This window comes from Saccostrea echinata, unplaced genomic scaffold, assembly GCF_033153115.1.
Source record: "Saccostrea echinata isolate AGI-Se365-2 ecotype Australia unplaced genomic scaffold, CSIRO_AGI_Sech_v1 ptg000028l, whole genome shotgun sequence".
Classification (NCBI taxonomy): Eukaryota; Metazoa; Mollusca; class Bivalvia; order Ostreida; family Ostreidae; genus Saccostrea; species Saccostrea echinata.
Window position 1 is genome coordinate 506,020 of NW_026889777.1, and position 18,333 is coordinate 524,352.

General features: G+C 33.3%; 3 protein-coding genes across 3 annotated transcripts; 2 read left to right on the top strand and 1 right to left on the bottom strand.

The window, feature by feature from the left end:
• Positions 1 to 129: 129 nt before the first annotated feature.
• Positions 130 to 6,134, top strand: LOC133193605 (uncharacterized). The gene is made up of 5 exons (XM_061329566.1): positions 130 to 387; positions 3,632 to 3,740; positions 4,359 to 4,478; positions 4,972 to 5,050; positions 5,447 to 6,134. The coding sequence occupies exons 1-5, from the start codon at positions 182 to 184 to the stop codon at positions 5,536 to 5,538; spliced, it is 606 nt and encodes a 201-aa protein (XP_061185550.1). The 5' UTR covers positions 130 to 181; the 3' UTR covers positions 5,539 to 6,134.
• Positions 6,135 to 9,855: 3,721 nt separating this feature from the next.
• Positions 9,856 to 11,125, top strand: LOC133193606 (uncharacterized). The gene has a single exon (XM_061329567.1). It carries the CDS (start codon positions 10,207 to 10,209, stop codon positions 11,089 to 11,091), a length of 885 nt encoding a protein of 294 aa, XP_061185551.1. The 5' UTR covers positions 9,856 to 10,206; the 3' UTR covers positions 11,092 to 11,125.
• Positions 11,126 to 15,224: 4,099 nt separating this feature from the next.
• Positions 15,225 to 16,838, bottom strand: LOC133193607 (uncharacterized). Its single transcript, XM_061329568.1, has 5 exons — positions 16,738 to 16,838; positions 16,130 to 16,232; positions 15,872 to 15,985; positions 15,482 to 15,560; positions 15,225 to 15,322 (listed from the first exon to the last, which is right to left on the bottom strand). Exons 1-5 carry the CDS (start codon positions 16,836 to 16,838, stop codon positions 15,237 to 15,239), a joined length of 483 nt encoding a protein of 160 aa, XP_061185552.1. The 3' UTR covers positions 15,225 to 15,236.
• Between the last annotated feature and the right edge of the window lie 1,495 nt (positions 16,839 to 18,333).

The window sequence follows — 18,333 nt, forward strand, 5'->3', positions numbered from 1 at the left end:
GTTGTTTTGTTGTGTAACCAACTGGTTTCTTTTCGGAATGTCTCTGATTTTTACCATCCATTAGTGTGAACTTTCTAGAGAGAGAGAATTTCAAAGTGAAAGTAGAATCTCGTGACAATCGCTCGGAAACTAACTCTTAATAGTTTAACGCAACTCACTTTATACAACACTCTTATCTCTAATGTCTCGTGGCCAATCAGATAAGACTGGATATAAATTTCTAGGAGGTCGCCGTCCCAGGTCTATTTGTTGCTCTTGTTGGACAAGAAAGCCGTGGTATTTAAAGTTAGCAATGGGAATCTCTGGTGTTCTGGTGCTAGCAGTTGTGGGAGTTGTCATAGGACTGGCAGTGTCGGGCCCTCTTCATGCATCTTGTAAAATTGACTGGTTTGTGTTAAATTGTTTACATTTTAATGCATCGGTACTGATATCATATTTTGACAGACTTGCAAAGTGTTTAACAGGAAAATAAAATCACTCAACAAACATGATAAATGTTTTATGCGCAACTGTATATCTTTCTAATTTTCCCAGATATGATTATACAAGAATGACCCTTTATTTAGCATGTTTAGTAGTTGAAGGCAAGGGGTCTGGGGGCTGCATTGAAGCCGCAGTTTGGATCCAGGGCAAATTAAGCCCTGGTGGGGGTCTGGGTGCAAAGCCCCGAAAGCTGACAAATTCTTACAAATAAGAGGTGTTTTTCCTTGATTTTAGGATAATTCACATATAACTTCTACATACATGCATTTCAAAAAAAAAAAAAAATTCAGACTGGGGGGGGGGGGATGGGGGTGCTGGATCCACCTTTGATAAGTATAATTAAGAGTCAGAAGAATCTCAGATTATTTCTGTTGTGACAGTGATTAACCCCTCCTCATTCAACATCTGGTACCTCTTCAGAAATTCCCCATGAAAGTGCAGGGGTCTCTGGCCACATAAGGTTCAACTCTCAAAGTTTGTTACATGATCACAATACCTTCAAAGCCACAGTGACTCTTTTGAAGAAATCAGCATCAATATTACATGAAAGAATTCACTATGTTACCATTAAGTTTGAAAACATGTAGGTGTCAAACAATCATGCACACACTGATCGCTTAATTCAGTTATTTCCCATTTAACTTGAATGGTCAAGGCAGAACACATTACCATATTAAAAAAAAAAGACTTTATATTGGGATCACATGTGAAATCAGAAAAAGTGAAAACACTTATTGCTCTACAAATAAAGTATTTTATCTATAGTATGAAATGTGTCTATAACACTCTTTCTTTGAATGGGTTGATGTCCTCCATTAAAGTACTATATGACACTAATAAAGTAATAGCAAAGAAAAATAATGAACAAGAAAAATTTGATGAGGCCTGGGAGTCATGGAAGAATTTATTTAATTGAATCAGTTTCTCTCTCTCTCTCTCATGTTTTTTGTAAAATAATGAAAAATACAATAAATCATAAAAAAAAAACATATGTTAGTGAGCAAATCACTGTGTATATGGGAAATAGAGAAAGATAAACAACAATACCCTGGTAAATGCTAAAGTATGTTGTGTCAAAGTATATAAAATAAATATTGGCTCTCCCCAATGCACTCACTTCACTAAGTATAAGTAGGTCAACAGTGATCAAAGGTCAATGTAAATTGAACCAGTTGTTAGGGACGGAATATGCATTATAAGCCTTACACACTGTAATAATCTAATAATAGGGATTCTGAAAATGGGAATGCGCTTTCCTTTGTGCAGGCATGCATACAATAAAGATATAACCATGTATCTTACTCTACCAAGGAAAACACTTTAACAAAGTTTTTTTCTATGCATATGTATATTCTATTTCTATTCTCAAGTTAGGCCAAAGTTTTTTTTTCACTTGGTTTACGATTCCGCCGACCCTAATTTTCACCAATCATGAAAATAAAAATAATGTCTTTTTCTGACATATTTTTCCGGATTTTTCTCAGCTGAGCTGGTGGGTTTTAAATTTTAGAATGCATCTTAGTCAAATAAGCGTTTATAAATTATATAGAACTTTACAAACATTTAGGTGACCGTAAATAAACACATGTGCAAACCAAAAATGGCGGTTCTGTCATGTAACAAGGTAATTCCTCACTGAAAGCAATGACACACACTTAAAGAACTTTTTCTGCATGGAAAAGTGAATAAAATCTTGGATGCATGATCCCTTTCTCCAATTGCAATGTCTCAATTGGCTAAATTCATACAGTATTGAGTAATATTGAGAAGTGTATGCCCAACCCTGATCGACCTAACAGACATACACCTATAGATAACAGGGATTTATCAGTGCCTTCTCAGGGGCCGAAATTCGGCCCCATTCCCAATTGAAAATGAGTTCAGTTTTTCCCAATTTGGCAGTATTTTTCCCAGTTGGTGAACACCGAACAATGCTTTTATTTTTAATTATCTTGGAGAAAAAAACAAAGTAAAATTGTCAGATTGTCTTTAATTTTCATCTATTTAACTCATTTATTAAAGCTACAGTCATAACACATGTTTAAAAACACTGTAAAAACATCGCCAACTTTTAATCCGAATTTCCTCCGTTTTTCTAAAAATGATGATATTGTGTAATTATATAGATTTATTAAGTTATTTCCACCTACTCAATTGATCTGCGAGTGAATGGTTAGGACTTTAGGCATTATTTCAGGTAGAAAAATATATTTTCAATGCATTAATACATATTAAAAGAGGACTTATAGAAAATGTGTACTTAGTATACTTTTTGCAGGAGGTTTATAATCTCCAGAAACAGATTCACTATAATGACCTAAATTGAAATCTCATACACATATGTACATGTACTACCATAAGTTTTATAAATACTTTATACTCATTGAAGTCCATTTTACTTTTATTAGTGTATTATTCATAATTGATCTTGTATGATGAAGATGGATCATATTTAATTGTCGTTTGGTTGCCCAAATTAGAGTTCATGCTGAAATGTTAAATGAATTACCCCTGAATACATGATTTAGCAACATTTTAAATTTTTTTTCCAATTTCATCAAATAGACAATAATTTGTTTACCCATTCCCCAAAAATGCATTTCCCAAAATAGGGAGATAAATCCATGCATGATCAAATTATTATAACCTTTATTTCAACGTCAATTACTTATAATATTGTTAAACAATTAAATTGTATTTTTCTTCAATCTAAATTAAACTTAAATTTGGATCCATATTTTTAGTTTGTGGGGGTACTGAGGTTTATAACACATCACATATCACTGAAGAGCATATAAAGAAGTTGAACATCATGAACCAAGTACTGATTGACATACAAAAATCAGAACTAAATGAAAATGACATTCAGTCTAAAGTTAGAAATGAATTAAAATTAAATAAAAAGAGTTATGTGATCTAGACAATAAAACTTAAAAGTACTACGTGTATTGATGTGTATTATTTTTATTAAAATAAAAATTGCTGGTATTTTAAAATGAAATTGTTGAATCCTAAATTATTTTTATTTTTATTTTTCGACCACCCAATGCATTTTTTTGAGACAGAAAATCGTAAACCAAAAAAAATAAAAACTTTGGCCTTAAGGAGCATATCTGTTTAAATCTGTACAATTTGTTTATTCGATCAGGACATTTGGTATCTCCTGTAATGATGTGAAGACCAAGATCAAAGGTCAAATCAGTCAATGGACAACAGCAGACAACTGTGCAAATGGAGGAGAGAAATGTCTGTACAAGGTACGACTCACAACATTTCTGAATTCATCTAAATAATGCTCAAGGAGTTTAGAAAAGTGTAAGCTAGCTTACTTTGTCCAGGGTTGTGTGTGATGCATAGCTCCCTATTAGCTTTAGCTAGTGGGTTAACCATTTAGCTCGATCAGTAGAGCACTGGTAGAGCAGTAGAGCACTGGACTGGCATGCCAGAGGTCCCAGGTTTAAATCCAAGTAGATTAAGAATTTACCCTGTTACTGTCACATATGCTTTCTTTTCATGCTTTCTATGGGTGCTTATAAGGGCATAGTCACTCTGGCAAAATATAAATGCATAATTGTAACAAAACACCTGTAACTTGGGATCATACCGACAGGTTGTGACCTTTCCTTCTCAGTCATATGTTGAACTCAATTCTAATATTTTCAACATTGCATCGTATGGTTTACAGTCATGTGAGTTTGTAATGTGTTTTTCCTTTACATGACTATGAGGTGTGTTTGTCAACACAAACATGTACAAAACCGACACGCTGCTTAAATTTGATAACACGTTATTTAACATTCTCACTTACTTAAGAAGTCTAACCTCAAAATTAAAACCATAATATAAACTTTGAAAATGTGTTTTGAATTTAACAGTTTGTGAGTGAATCAGGCAACACACTGAAGGCAAAACACGAGACTCCTGTAAAACACTATGTTGATGATTTGACCTTCACCTTTTTGCCCTCAAGTTCCACAGCAAAATGCAATGTTCAGGTGAGTGAAGTCAAATCTTTGGTCAAGAAGTTTTTTTTTTTTTTTTTTTTTTTTTTTAAATACTTTTCCTGAATTTTATATTTTGACTGCATGGGTAAATAAATGTAGTTTGGAGAAGCAATATCAGAATTTGAATGGGTATGAGCAAACTGCATTTAGGAAATGTAGACTGATTTTATTCTCAAATAATTAATGTAGTTGAAAATTTGGATTATTAGAGGTGAGATAGAATACCATACTTGGTCTACAATTCCTTCTCCTTATATGTCAAAAGTAAAATACAGAAATTGTAAACAGTACCACTGAATTAGTGTGACATAAGCCTAGTATATCATTTTGAATTGCCAGTCAAGTTGAAATTGATATTTATGACTACACGTCTTGCATGTGTATAACCGTTTCAAATTTATGTTTTATCAAATTTTCTTTTAATCATAAATTATGTGAGAGTTGTGCCCCTTTTCAAATTCTCTGGGTATGATGTATATTGCAGGGATTTTCCACATCCGAGACTTGGTATGCTTTGTTAGACTATGGCACTAACTACTGTAATCTCCACAACTTAATCACTGGTAAGTGGAAATAGAATTTCTTAGTGGTCAACCCGAACAAAAGCAAGAGAGACAAATTATTATTTTGAACATAATCTTATGTCTTGTGCAAAAGCATTGGACATATGTTTTATACTTAGATGGTCCTTTCCATATACAAAAAGAACTACTGATGACATATAGTACAGTATATCAATGAAATATTTGCAATAGAGACATCAGAAATTGCATTGATTAAATTGGTTACATTGATTACATTGGTTACATTGATTACATTGGTTACATTGGTTAAATTGATCACATTGATTACATTGGTTACATTGATTACATTGTTTACATTGATTACATTGGTTACATTGATATCATTGATTACATTGGTTACATTGATTACATTGGGTCTTCTACTGTACATAACAGGATCAGGCCTGGACAAAGTTAGTGGTTACTCAGAGAAGACAAGCGATAGTGTGTGTACGCAATACTCCTCAGCAAACTGTACCGTCTACTAGTCTACACAAATTACCCACATAAAATGTGTACATGGAGCTTCTAATGGTCTTTCATTTCAACGTTCCAAGACTGAAGTTACTTCCTATTGATTGTTAAGAACAACAAGCATGTCACTGTTTTTTTTTTAATTATTTTTTTTTTCAAAATTTATTAGCTGCATCCTGAAAAAAAGGTTCATTCTTATCTGTGTGTTCAAAGTTAATACTACATGTATATATAAAATGTATTTCCCACAGTACTTTACTGTGCTGTGATTTTGAGTTTGTAAATGTGTATTTTCATGTATTTTGTTATTGAATTGTTTTTAGTGAATACATGTTATTCTCATTTCTTAAATTATGTTTATTGTTCTTTATTAAACTGAATTATTTTCATCTCAGATTATATGATGTACAGTACATGTATTTGCATATCACAGTTCAGGAAAACATACTTAGTATTTCATGTAAACTTGACTGTGTCCATAATGAAATTTTTCCAGCTGAATGCATATGGGTATCATATCATACACTTATTGAGTTAAAATCTGATATAGTACATATGAAGCCTGTATATAACCCGTGTAGAATAAATTTGAATAAAATTAATGATATAATTCAGAGACTCGCTCTTTTATATGATTATTTTTATCAGGATTTTTTTCTTTAAATAATCTATAATGAAAATGTTTACAATACATGTACATGTCATATATTATGTGAATGTAATGTTTGAGTCATTTCTTAGGTAAAGTATTCTCCTATTGAAGAGTTACAAAAATCAGTATATGTTTTAGCTTGTGTGTATGGGAGGATCCAAGAATTGTAGATTCATATTTGTTCAAGACTCCAACCTAGGGCAAAGAAAATGGTTTCAAGGTCACATACTTCAAAAATTAAGAATATCAAGCTGTGTCATGATATCAGCCTCACCAGATAAAATTGTCACTGTGAACTTGTGTGATTTTTGCCCCTTCCCTTTTTTGCGAAAGTGAGGGGACATTGAATCTCATTTGTTTGTCAGTGTGTCCATCTCTTGGTCTGTCCTTCTGTCACAAAAACTTTAACCCTGGTCATAACTTTTGAATGAGAAATGATAGGGCATTCATATTTTACATGAACATTACCTTTAAGAAGATTTTTGCAATTGTACTATAATTTTTTGATGCCATGACCTTGAAGTTTGACATACATGTACTTTAAAAAATGTTAACATTGCTAACAACCTTTGAATGAGAGAAGATAGGGCTTTCATATTTGACATGTGGATTACCTGTTACCAGACCTTTCCGAGTTTACTATGGTTTTTTAATCTTGTAATCTTGACCTTGAAATTTAACCTACAGTCCTTTTAAAAAATTTTAACATTAGTAATCATAACTTTTGAATGAGAGAAGATAGGGTTTTTAACTACATGTACATGTATCACGTTTGACTTCATGACCTTGAAGTTTTACCAACTTATTTAAAATTTGAATGTTAGGCGTAGCTTTTGCAAAAGAAGAGACAGGACTTTCTTATATTTTCCTCATGTGCACTACTTATGACAAGACATTTCGGACTGTACTAATATGATATTTGACCTAATGACCTTGATTTTGAAGTTTAATGGAGTGTATTAGATACTTAAATCTTCCTATAACTTTTATTAATTCAAAAATTTAAATCTTTTTTTTTGTATGTGTGACAGACAAGACAGGGCTTACAGACAATACAGTTACAATATACCATAAATAATTGCGTCCCGACCACAAAGACACTGAAAGCGGGGGGGGGGGGGGGGGCACGATTCTTTGAATTTGCTTATTTTCTATATTCGTTTTCAAATATAGCTAATAATTGGGTATTAAGAGTCCTAGATCAAAAATTAGGCTATATTAGCTGTTACTTCCTCTCTTAATTTTAAAATCACGAAATTCTGCCGAAAGTATATGTGCTGAAGTCTACATCCAAAAATAGGTCACAATGATTTTTTTTAAAGAAAATACAGCAGCCATTTATTGACATTTTTTAGCTACATGTTTACTGTACATACATGTACATTGTATCTTGGTGACTATACAGCTTAAGCTCGTCAAAACTCATCAAATGACACATGGTCTCATGGGGTGACAGCTCGTGAAACATTTAAACTCAAAAGTAGGTCACAACGTCCTACTTTTAAAAAAGTGGGGTTTTTTTTCATTGTCATATTTCTTACTGTACACAACTACATGCAGATCATTCTGAGGTTTAGGATTATCAATCTTTTCATTTGATGCAATTCAAGGTGACAGTTCAAATATACCGGTAGGCTCTAATAACTTACTTCCTGCATCTTATAATTTTGATTGTTATGTTTCTTGCAACATAGTTAGCACATCAGGCCAAAGCTCAACTTCATCAAATCTGTCAGTTAAGTAATCTTAATTTGGGTGTGTCAATTTAATCAAAAGTTTGTCACGGTGATCTGCCTTTGGAATTTGAGTTTCAATAGTTCACGTAAAATCATTTCACTTAAACATACTGCATGTCCTATAACTGTCAGTTAAATCTTGGTTCTCAAGGCATGAAAATATACAAGAAATGCTTTATTTTTATGGCTTAATTTTGTCGGCTTATGTTTGGAATATCTTGTGCTTTCATTCAAAAAATCCTGTCAGTTGAAGTAGTTTGAAATATCATGAGGCATAATTGCAACCAAAAAGAGATTCTATACCTCAGGATACTATTATTTTGTGACTTTTTACTATACATGTATATTTATGGACTAGGACCATTATACATTATTAGTTAATACATACACTTTGAAACCAACATGTACATTCAGGCAAATGGCACATCGATTTTTTGTTTGTTCCCTTACTTTAAATACATTTATGTGTGAACAAATGCCCATTCATGAATATGTGTTAAATAAGTGTGTCAAAATTTAAACTACCTATCAATATACACTGTATGATACAGTATACATGTATTTTATACTACTGTCCAAATTATCTGTTGTCTATTGCTCTTGATTGTAATCGTTCAACGACCTGCAGACTTGTAGCTCTCTTGAACTGACTTCATGCAGTGTCATATGTTTTTGGAAATAGATCAAATCTTTAAAAAGTTTATCTGTGTCTCTCTCATTCAAAAACAAAAATGATTTCGTCCCTTTCCAAACAATTAAGTATTTGATGGTAGGTCTATCAGATTAAATTTAATCCCGAAAGTTATACCTTTAATATATTAGGTAAGATTAGGGAAGAACGCGCATTTCCTAAATACATATTTGAATATCCAATAACAAAATAAATAGGCAGGTAAATTAAATTAAAATAAAATAAATTATTTTAGCAAGTTTTTCTTTGAATCTGAATCAGTACTGAGGTACACTGGGACCTATCTCCTTTAATCTACATACAGTTCTAACTTCATCCTGATAACGTTTAGGTTAAAAAGACCTGACATTTAAACAAGACCTGTTGTATCCCCGGACCGGTTTTAAGCCACCTTGATTGAATGAAAGAATCCATTTAATTTAACAACTTAATGGGTCTTTTGTCAGCCTCTGTCGATGTCATTTAACAGAGGGATACCTAAGTAACAGTTTCATTATTGTCCTTTAATCCTCGTCCAGGCAGGAATTTAATAAGTAACGGTGTTCGATTTTCCCCACTGAATGCAGCACGGAAACAATTAATCATTTTCCTGTTTCAAACTCTAAATTAAAGTCAAACTGGGGGGATTTTAAATTTTTATTAGCATTCTTTTTATTTAATATGCGCCCCTCGTTTACTTTAGCTAGGGCTTACTATAGAATGGTCAACAAATATTAAATGACGACAAACATCTATATAAGTAATTGTTTACCAGGATTTTTTAAATGACCCCCTAAACTTTAAACATGCACTTAGTACAACGCGTGTGCATTCCATTAGGGACATCGTAATTTGATTTTATTTGGAATGGTATTACATTCACTGGAAAACATATACAGGTTTTAATTGTTAAAGGTAAGTCAATATACGTTAATTCTTCACTGAGCACATTGTGTAAGCCAAACAATATGCTGTTTAAAATGTTATGGTTTAAGAGCAATCAATATATTTACAACGAATTAATAAATTCATACGCACATATATACATTGTATTAAGCTCCATTGGAGACTAGCATTTCCGATAGACTCTTATATTCCAAGAATCAAATGAATATATATTTTCTTTAAAACAAAACTTAATGGATGTTATTTTATGTATGACAAAGAATTTTAGTTAATTTTTTTTTAATCTTTTGTTTTTCCTATAAAAAAGATAAACACAGAACAGCCATTTCATTTCACTGATTGATTCCATGTTTGGCCCCTGAGTTGACAGATCTTTGATTTATAAACTGTTACTTCCAGGAGGTGAATGTTTTCGTCATAAAGGGTTATAAACTCCACTTGAAATCTCCAATCGTGTACAAATCTGATGTGTTTGTAGGAAGAAATGTTGACTAACTACAAATTACTATGATCCTTTTATAGCTTTATGACCGGACTCCGCCTTCAAGTCATCGTTTTCAAGTGTTTTTAAAGTATTGTAATCGGATTTCAGGCTTAGCGACATCAATGGGTTATCAGTCCAAAAGATAAAGACCCTCATGCACTATCGAAAAAAGCTTATAGTGTCTGTTTTTCCGATGTGGAAGCAATTTTTGAAATGAGCAGACAGTATTGAAAAATGAGAGCAACTATAGACCTGTCGGATCTACATTTCAACTTTGATGAAGAAGAATCCAATCAGCTTCCGCCAATATTCATCCGCCATATTTCAACTTTTGAGCACAAGTTGAGCAGTGTCATCTCAGCTATATGTCCAACTTCTAATAATGTTGCTTGGATTTCTTGCAACAGTGATGCCATTGTTGCACAATATCAGAAAGATGGAAGGGAAATAAAACGAATATCAACGCCATTTTATGTTGACGATATGAAATTGACAGAGAACGGACATTTACTAGTGGCACCGGATATGGGCAATGATATTAAATTCCTTGACGTGCAGTCAACAGAAACGATTAATTTTACCAAAGTTCATCCATTTGTGACAAGAGGTTTGTTTATCTCAAGGGAAAACGATTTGTATGTGAGTTTACATAGTGAAACTATCTCAAAAGTCGTTAAGATGAATTCATCTGGCGAGATTCTACGAGAGTTACACAAAGATCGTGCCAATATACAATTGTATTCCGATCCTGATAAAATCGCCGTTAATAGTCATGGTGACGTCATAGTCTTGGATTGGGCCACAAAGTGCATTATATCTCTAGACATTTACGGACGATACCGGTTCAAGTACAACGGTAAAATCAGAAAGGTTGTTCACTGTGAAATTTTTACACCGACGGACATCGTCTGTGATAAATACGACAATATTTTGATTTGTGATTGTGACAACAATGTCGTGCATATGCTGGACAGACACGGTCAGTTTCTCCGTTTTTTGGTCTCTGAGGAGAACGGAGTGACCTGTCCGTGTGCTTTAGCCTTGGATGAGGACGGGCAACTCTGGTTGGGGGAGATGAATGGACAGATCCATGTTATTCAATACTATTCCAATAAATAATCAGTTTGTTTTAGGCGCATCCATGATTATTAAATGTTGCTTTCAGTTGTCTTTTCCCCCAGATTTTTATTGTTCAATTATGTAAAAATTAAGTTCAATTTAATGTTAAAGTCGCTTGATCCAATTTTTATGGTTGAAAAAATATTTCTGGTTGTTCGTAAAAAAAAAAAAATGGTCCATTAAAACAATACAAATCGGGAGCAGAGCAAACACGGACAGGATTCTCCATCATCTGAAATTTAACTGTAGAGGAGAGCGCGTAAATAAGTTTTTTTTTTGCATTCGCAACATTTTATCGTGATCAAATCTAGAGTAAACATATCAAGAGTGTTAAACACTTAACACAGAATTTAATAATGTAAAAACATGTTAAACATTGATAAGTCTGCATTTCATGTCTTTCCACATTTTTACAGCTTTTTCAAATGGAAATTCCTCAGGTTCAGGCCCCTGTGTAGATACAAGCAATAGACTGTTTAGCACTTTATTGCTTAGCCTGTTCTTCAATGGATCATTTATCCTCTTCATGGCACTAAACTCTCTCTCACAATCTGCAAAACATAATTTACATTAATTACAATATCAAAATGAACTCATACTCATCATTGTCTTTTTATAAAATGTAAATAATTGCAAGTAATGATTTATACAAAGTCGTACCAGCTGTTGATGCTGGTACAACCATGCACAACTGTGCAAGTTTGGAAAGGTTTGGATACAGTTGACTGTACTGCTGGACCAACTGTTTGAGACGGACTTCCTAAAACATCAGAGGTGGGATCAGGTGCCATAGAGGAGTGAGCATCCCCTGCCGACCGGTCACACCCACCGTGTGCTCCTTGTCAGGATCGGGAAAAAACCCGGAAAAATCCGTAGACACTTCAGTGTGTAAAAAATGGCCTAACAATTAGTATGAACAATGTCAGTCAGCATTTGATTTAATAATAGGTTGTATTTGCTGACAAGGTCATTGTATCGACCATAAAACTCGAAATGATGACTTCAAACGAGACTGTTGATACCCCTGTTTCATCAACTTGTTTGTCACAAATTGCTCCCCCTTATTAGCAGACCTATTTTTGTATTCATATGAAGCAGAATTTATTAAATTTCTACATTAGAAGAAAACACTTGTTGTGGCCTTCTAAACGACATTTAGATATATCGACGAAGTATTATCAATTAACAATAGTTACTTCCATTCATATATCGATATATCCCAGTGAACTTGAAATAAAAGATACCACAGAGTCTGACACATCTGTTTCATCTTTGGATATTTCACTAGAAAAAGACATAAATGGTAACCTAACAACAAATTAAAGCTTTATTATAAACGTGATGACTTCAATTTTTCAATCGTTAACTTCCCCAACTTATGTAGCAATATACCCTTATCACCTGGGGGTTTTGTTTCCCATTTGATTCGATACGCAAGGGCATGCTCCACGTATGAACAATTTCTAAAACGAGGTAAGCTATTGACAAACAAGTTGATGAAACAAGGATATCAACAGTACTAGTCTCGTTTGAAGTCATCATTTCGCAAGTTTTATGGTCGATACAATGGACAGATTGTTGGAAGGCCTGATCTCCAAGAACTACATAGATATTATCAATCAGAATATATGTATAAAATGTTGAAAGTGTATAAAGTGTTGAAAAGCCATACGTTTTGATGCTATTGATTTTTGGTAAAATTTTGTGATTTCAAACTTTCTGAAAGTTCCCTGTAGTTTTTTTGTATCCACATCTGATTTACACCACTTCTCGAATATACTGTTGTTCAGAAGAAAATGAAGTATTTATATTAGAGATTGTTCTTTTTGACGTATCCGTATCCGTATACGTATCGAGGTGAAAGAGGCATCTCGATCCCGATGTCTAAACTTTTTACTATAATTTCCATCGTTATTTGTTTGGTTTTAAAGCAGCCCCATTCGTTTAAGAATAGCATATGGTATTTTTTTCTAATAGGATATTTTATTGATTGATTCTGTAATTTACATTAGATGACATAAACTTACCCCCCCCCCCCCCCCCCCCCCCGCACTCACACACACACACACTAAAATGCAAAAGACGTTGATATCCACACAATCAATAAAACTGTGTAGCCGCTTCTAGACCCTTACGAGTATATGCTAAAAAAAATGCCCCCCCCCCCCCCCCCCGGGAACACACACAAACTGTCATAGCGTCGGTTGACTTTCTTCATTCTTTTTTTTTTTTTACAATGAACTATTTGACAAATACCTGTATGTCTCCCATTCCCCTCCCCAGTTGAAATTGCTACTTTCGTGCCTATTCTCATGCAGCTTGATTTTGCTTTATATTTTGTACTTTCAGCAGCATTAACTTGAAAAGACTTCATGGCGACAAAAAATAGGTAATGAAATGAAAATGCAATTGTTAAATTTGATTTTTCCTTTTAGTTCTCTCGTTGTCGTACATGCGTATTATAATTCATGGTTTGATATAGAAACTGTTTCAGAATAGGGTATTCATTATCTTAAGTCTCTTTTTATAAGAAAGAAAAGAATTATTAGGCTAAAAAATGCCAAAACAATAGATTTATCTATTTCTTCTATGCTACCTTGTCCATCCAGCTGATTTTTATTTATTTATTTTATTTTTAGTTATTTATTTATGCATTTTGGCCCAGATCGGGACAAGTGTGAGTCAATTCAACACGCAGTTTATAGAACTGAAGAGAAGAGACTGCTTCAACGTAGCAGAGAAATAAAAAAACAGAATAAAGGATAAAATTTATACAAAACATTTAATTGATAAAATATCAGCATTTTTTTCCAGAGTTTTGATCCCGCTTGTACACAAAGAATGACAGTCATCTTAATTTCAATAAATAAATCATTAAGTAAGCTTTAGTCAACATGTATATAAAGTAATGTATAAGACATAAACATTGTTCTCCGTTTATCTCCTTTTGTCGACTATTGTTATTCATCCACGACAAAAACTGCGTGTAATTATATCACTTTCGGAAATGGTAATCCTTTCTCAAGCTCTCTGGAATTTCGGATACGGCTATCACCTAACAATTTAGAGAGTTCAGAGTCTTCAAACCACCCCAGAATTGCCAGCTTTCCAAAGCTTTTCTGGAGAATTATGTCCATCAAATATAATCAAATGATATACAGAATGTTGGTAATGATAAAAAAGAAAATGAGGATGAAAATTTTCAGTGACTCCCCCCCCCCCCAACACACACACACATACACACAGAGTATGCAGTATGGTCATATTAATCTTTCACAGTTAATGTATCCGTAATTATTTTTGTGGAAAAGAGGAACTCAAAAATTAATATCCATACCCCCCCCCCCCCCACACACACATTCCCCGTGATAGGTTTTTTTTTTAAGATTTTGATTAATTTCTACACTTTTTTATTGTCAAAGTTTTGCTAAGGTGACTTGTCATTTTTTGGTTTCTCCCTGCCTCGGCCCAGCTTCCCCCTTCTCCACTTTGTTAATCAATTTTAATTTCTGCTTGATGTAGACAAACTTATACTCATCTAGAATGTGTGATCTCTGACACCTCGTACAGTTAAACATTGTTAACTCAAATTCTTGGATATATCGAAATTTTAATTGGTCCAATCAAGTCTCAGATAACGAGCGCTGACTGCATGCATTATGGGGAATATGTCTTGTGTTGGTAAAGGTTTCTTCGAGAATGAAACAATAATATATCCTGATATTGTGTGTGTGTGTGAGAGAGAGAGAGGGGGGGTCCCTTTTTAACTTTTTTTATTTTTAAACAATCTAATAAAAATATTCCTACATTTTTACTAATTTTATTTTTTTTTAAATCCTTCCATAAAATGATAGGTGTGAACAGCAACTTGATACGTTTTATTAGAAATATTACTATATATCTTGTTTTGAGATAAATGAGGTTAAAATCAAACAAGAAATCAAACGAGAAACGATGGAAGTGTTACCCAACGGTTAAATCATCGGGATCGAGATGCCTCTCATACCTCGATACGTATACGGATACGTATACGGATACGTCAGATAGAACAATCTCTATTGATAAGAATAACAACGTATATAATTGTTAATCAAATTGCATAATTTAAGTTTATTTTCTCGTTTACGGACCAAACATTAACTCCTTCAGGAACAATTTGCCTCGGAATACTGTGTGCATATTTTGTCAGAGGTTGATTCATCATATTCTTTGCTCTGATTCAGGGACGAACCTATGAATGAAAAGAAGACAGCTGTAAAACATTTTATTATGAACAGCAATTACGAAAAAGGACATGGTACGATAAAGGCCAATTTTATCCTCTTATTATTCAACATAAATCCAAAACAGAATCATGACAGTTTGTAAGATTGTATAAACAATATCGTACCCGTAATAAGAGTGTGCATTCCGCAGTAGTTGGTACTCCCATCAAAATAAGCTAATGGATCCTCAGCTGAAGAAAAACCCTGACGGAAAAATACATTAAAATGAACTTTTCCGTAGAACGCTAAAGTAGATAAGTTTTTGGTAAAAAAAAAATTCTGAACTGCAAAATCAATATAAAAAGCACAAAAACACTAATAATTCATATGTGAAAATCATCTCGGGACATATTAGCAGTAAACTTATGACTATTTATGACGAGTTATGTTCAACATCTCTTCATGCTGTCTGCACAGACATGACTGGAAATTCAGAGGGTATTTTATTTTACATCTATGGATATAAAACAGAACATATTGTGGTAGGAGATGTGTTGAGAGAAACAGATAATTACGTGAACTTTGCAGCCATTGGTGTCATTCAGAAACGTAAATGTTAGATCGTTTACATAACGAAAGGATGTCGCTCGATGTTTCGCTCGCAGAATATTGGCATCTTCTTGTAGAATCTACTGGAGAGTAGAAAAAAAATCATATCAAAACATGTGATCGATGCAATAAAATTCGAGTGTATATCAAGAAAAAATAAGCTATATAAGTAGATAATGTTTACAAGGGACCTATGGAGACCTTGTAAAGCAATTTATACTTGCCTGATAATTGCATTTATCATTATGGCAGTTCTCAGAAGCGGACCATTGTTGTATCTGAGATTTCAGCCTTATTTGTACGTCACTACACTCTAATCCAAAGAACCTATTAAAGTGAATTAGGTTTATACAAAAATATGTTTATCAAAAATCAAGAACCTATAATGATGTAGTTCAACCTCCTTACATAACATCGAGGTATAAATCCTTTAAGTTTTCTAACTTAACCTCGGCCCTCTTCCTTCCAACTGAGACGAAAATATTCAACCGCATTTACTACAAATTAACTAATGGATACATTGCAATCATCAAAATGTAATCATTAACCAATATCTGAACCCTGTGTTAGATGACAGATTATAATCTGAATTGTAAAGCCAATAACAGTTTTGTTTCCTTGACAATGTCATCAAACTCATTTTTTATTGGGAATTTGACAACAACGTCTCCAGTTTGCAAAGATAATTTGTAAATAAACGGTTTTTGACATAAATGTTTTAATATTTAAACAAAGTTTTTCATGCATTTACATGTGCTATCGACTTAATCATGTTAATACTACTAAAAGTACTAGCATTGACAAACAAGATAAAGGGAAGAAAAGACATTACCAGTCAACTTTGCAGGATGCATGATGAGGTCTGTCGTTAGTTAAAAACAAAGAATGTGTTCCAATTATGAGAACGCTCAGGATAAAAGAATAATGGAACATTCCTGATTCTAAAGGAGCTACGTTCACCTAGTTAATTTCCAGATAAGTTTTGACCTGTACAGTAATTTTGACATGATTCTAGCTCATGTTATTTTTCTTGTCTATATCTTAAACGCATAAACTATTTGTTAAAAAAAATTGCATAAATTTAACAATTCTCAAATTCTCTAAGGAAAATCAATGGTACATATTCATACGTGTTTTTGATGTTACTAGGTAAAGTCTGTGAATGGACAAAAGTTATCAAGAGATACTACAGGTCTGTGGTTATGTAGTGGCACAATACTTCCGACACTGCCGTAGTAAGTGATAGAAATTGTTGACAGATAGCGAAATCTATGAGTTCGAGATAAGACATAACTCTGTCTTAAGATATTTTAAATGTTGGATTTTTTTTTGAAATTTCAATATTTTGTAAATGTACCTTATAACAAAAAAGTTGTATTCCTTATTCTTTTTAACGTAAAAAATCTAGATAAATCCTGTCAAAGATATTATTCCGGAGCGGGGGTGGGGTGTGGGGTTTACAGTCAAACTTCGTTATCACGAACTCGATGGGAGCAAGAAAAATCGACAGAAATCTGAAGATTCAAGATAACCAGGTTAGAATACATAAAGAATGAGTGGTTGGAACTTGCAAGTGACTTCTAAAGACATATTCATGGGATTTGAAGTATCCATGATCGAGATACGGGCATTTCAGTAACTGTTTATGTGTGTCTCCGTCAAAGAGGAGGTGAAATATCCAATAAAATAAGCTATTTTAATTATATTCACAAATAACACATTAAAAAAATCTTGTATTTATAAACTTTATCATGTTTATTGTAAATCATTCACATTTAGTACTACTAGCTGTTGGACTACTGTTTACCGAGGTGGTGTCTGTATATCCCAAAGCCTGCCGTAAGGTACATGTAAATCCAAGAAAATGAAACATGCACCTCTTTATTATTCCCAATTTCTGCTCTAAAATGTTAATGATACACAATGTCATGGCTAATTGGTTAGGTGAATCCACAAAGAACTACTGCTACATGCATGAAAAAAATATTCTTTAAAACCTCAGCAGATATTAGAAGTCCCAACTTAAGCAAGTTGTTCCCACTAGTTTTGAGGATATTTCAGAGTGAAGTGTTTTTTTTTTTTTTAAATTGATATTGTTTCATGGATTGTTTCTATAATGAATACTTATATAACGAGATACTGTTGCATAGTTTAGAGAAAACATTCCCTCCGAGTACCGATTTATATCTAAGGAGATATATAAGGAGACTACTCAACACTAACTGATTATTTATCTGACTTAAAAAAATCTTTGAACCCTAAAGAAACATTGTCCCTTATTTACACACTCACAGTAATACACTAGCATCCAGCCTATTCATATACCCAGCAGTGAGACAGTACAATAGCCTAACCTACGCTCCTTTTACCCTAGCAAAAATGTCATACATTTGTAGTTAGCTACAGTTTAGTATGGTAAACTATAGTT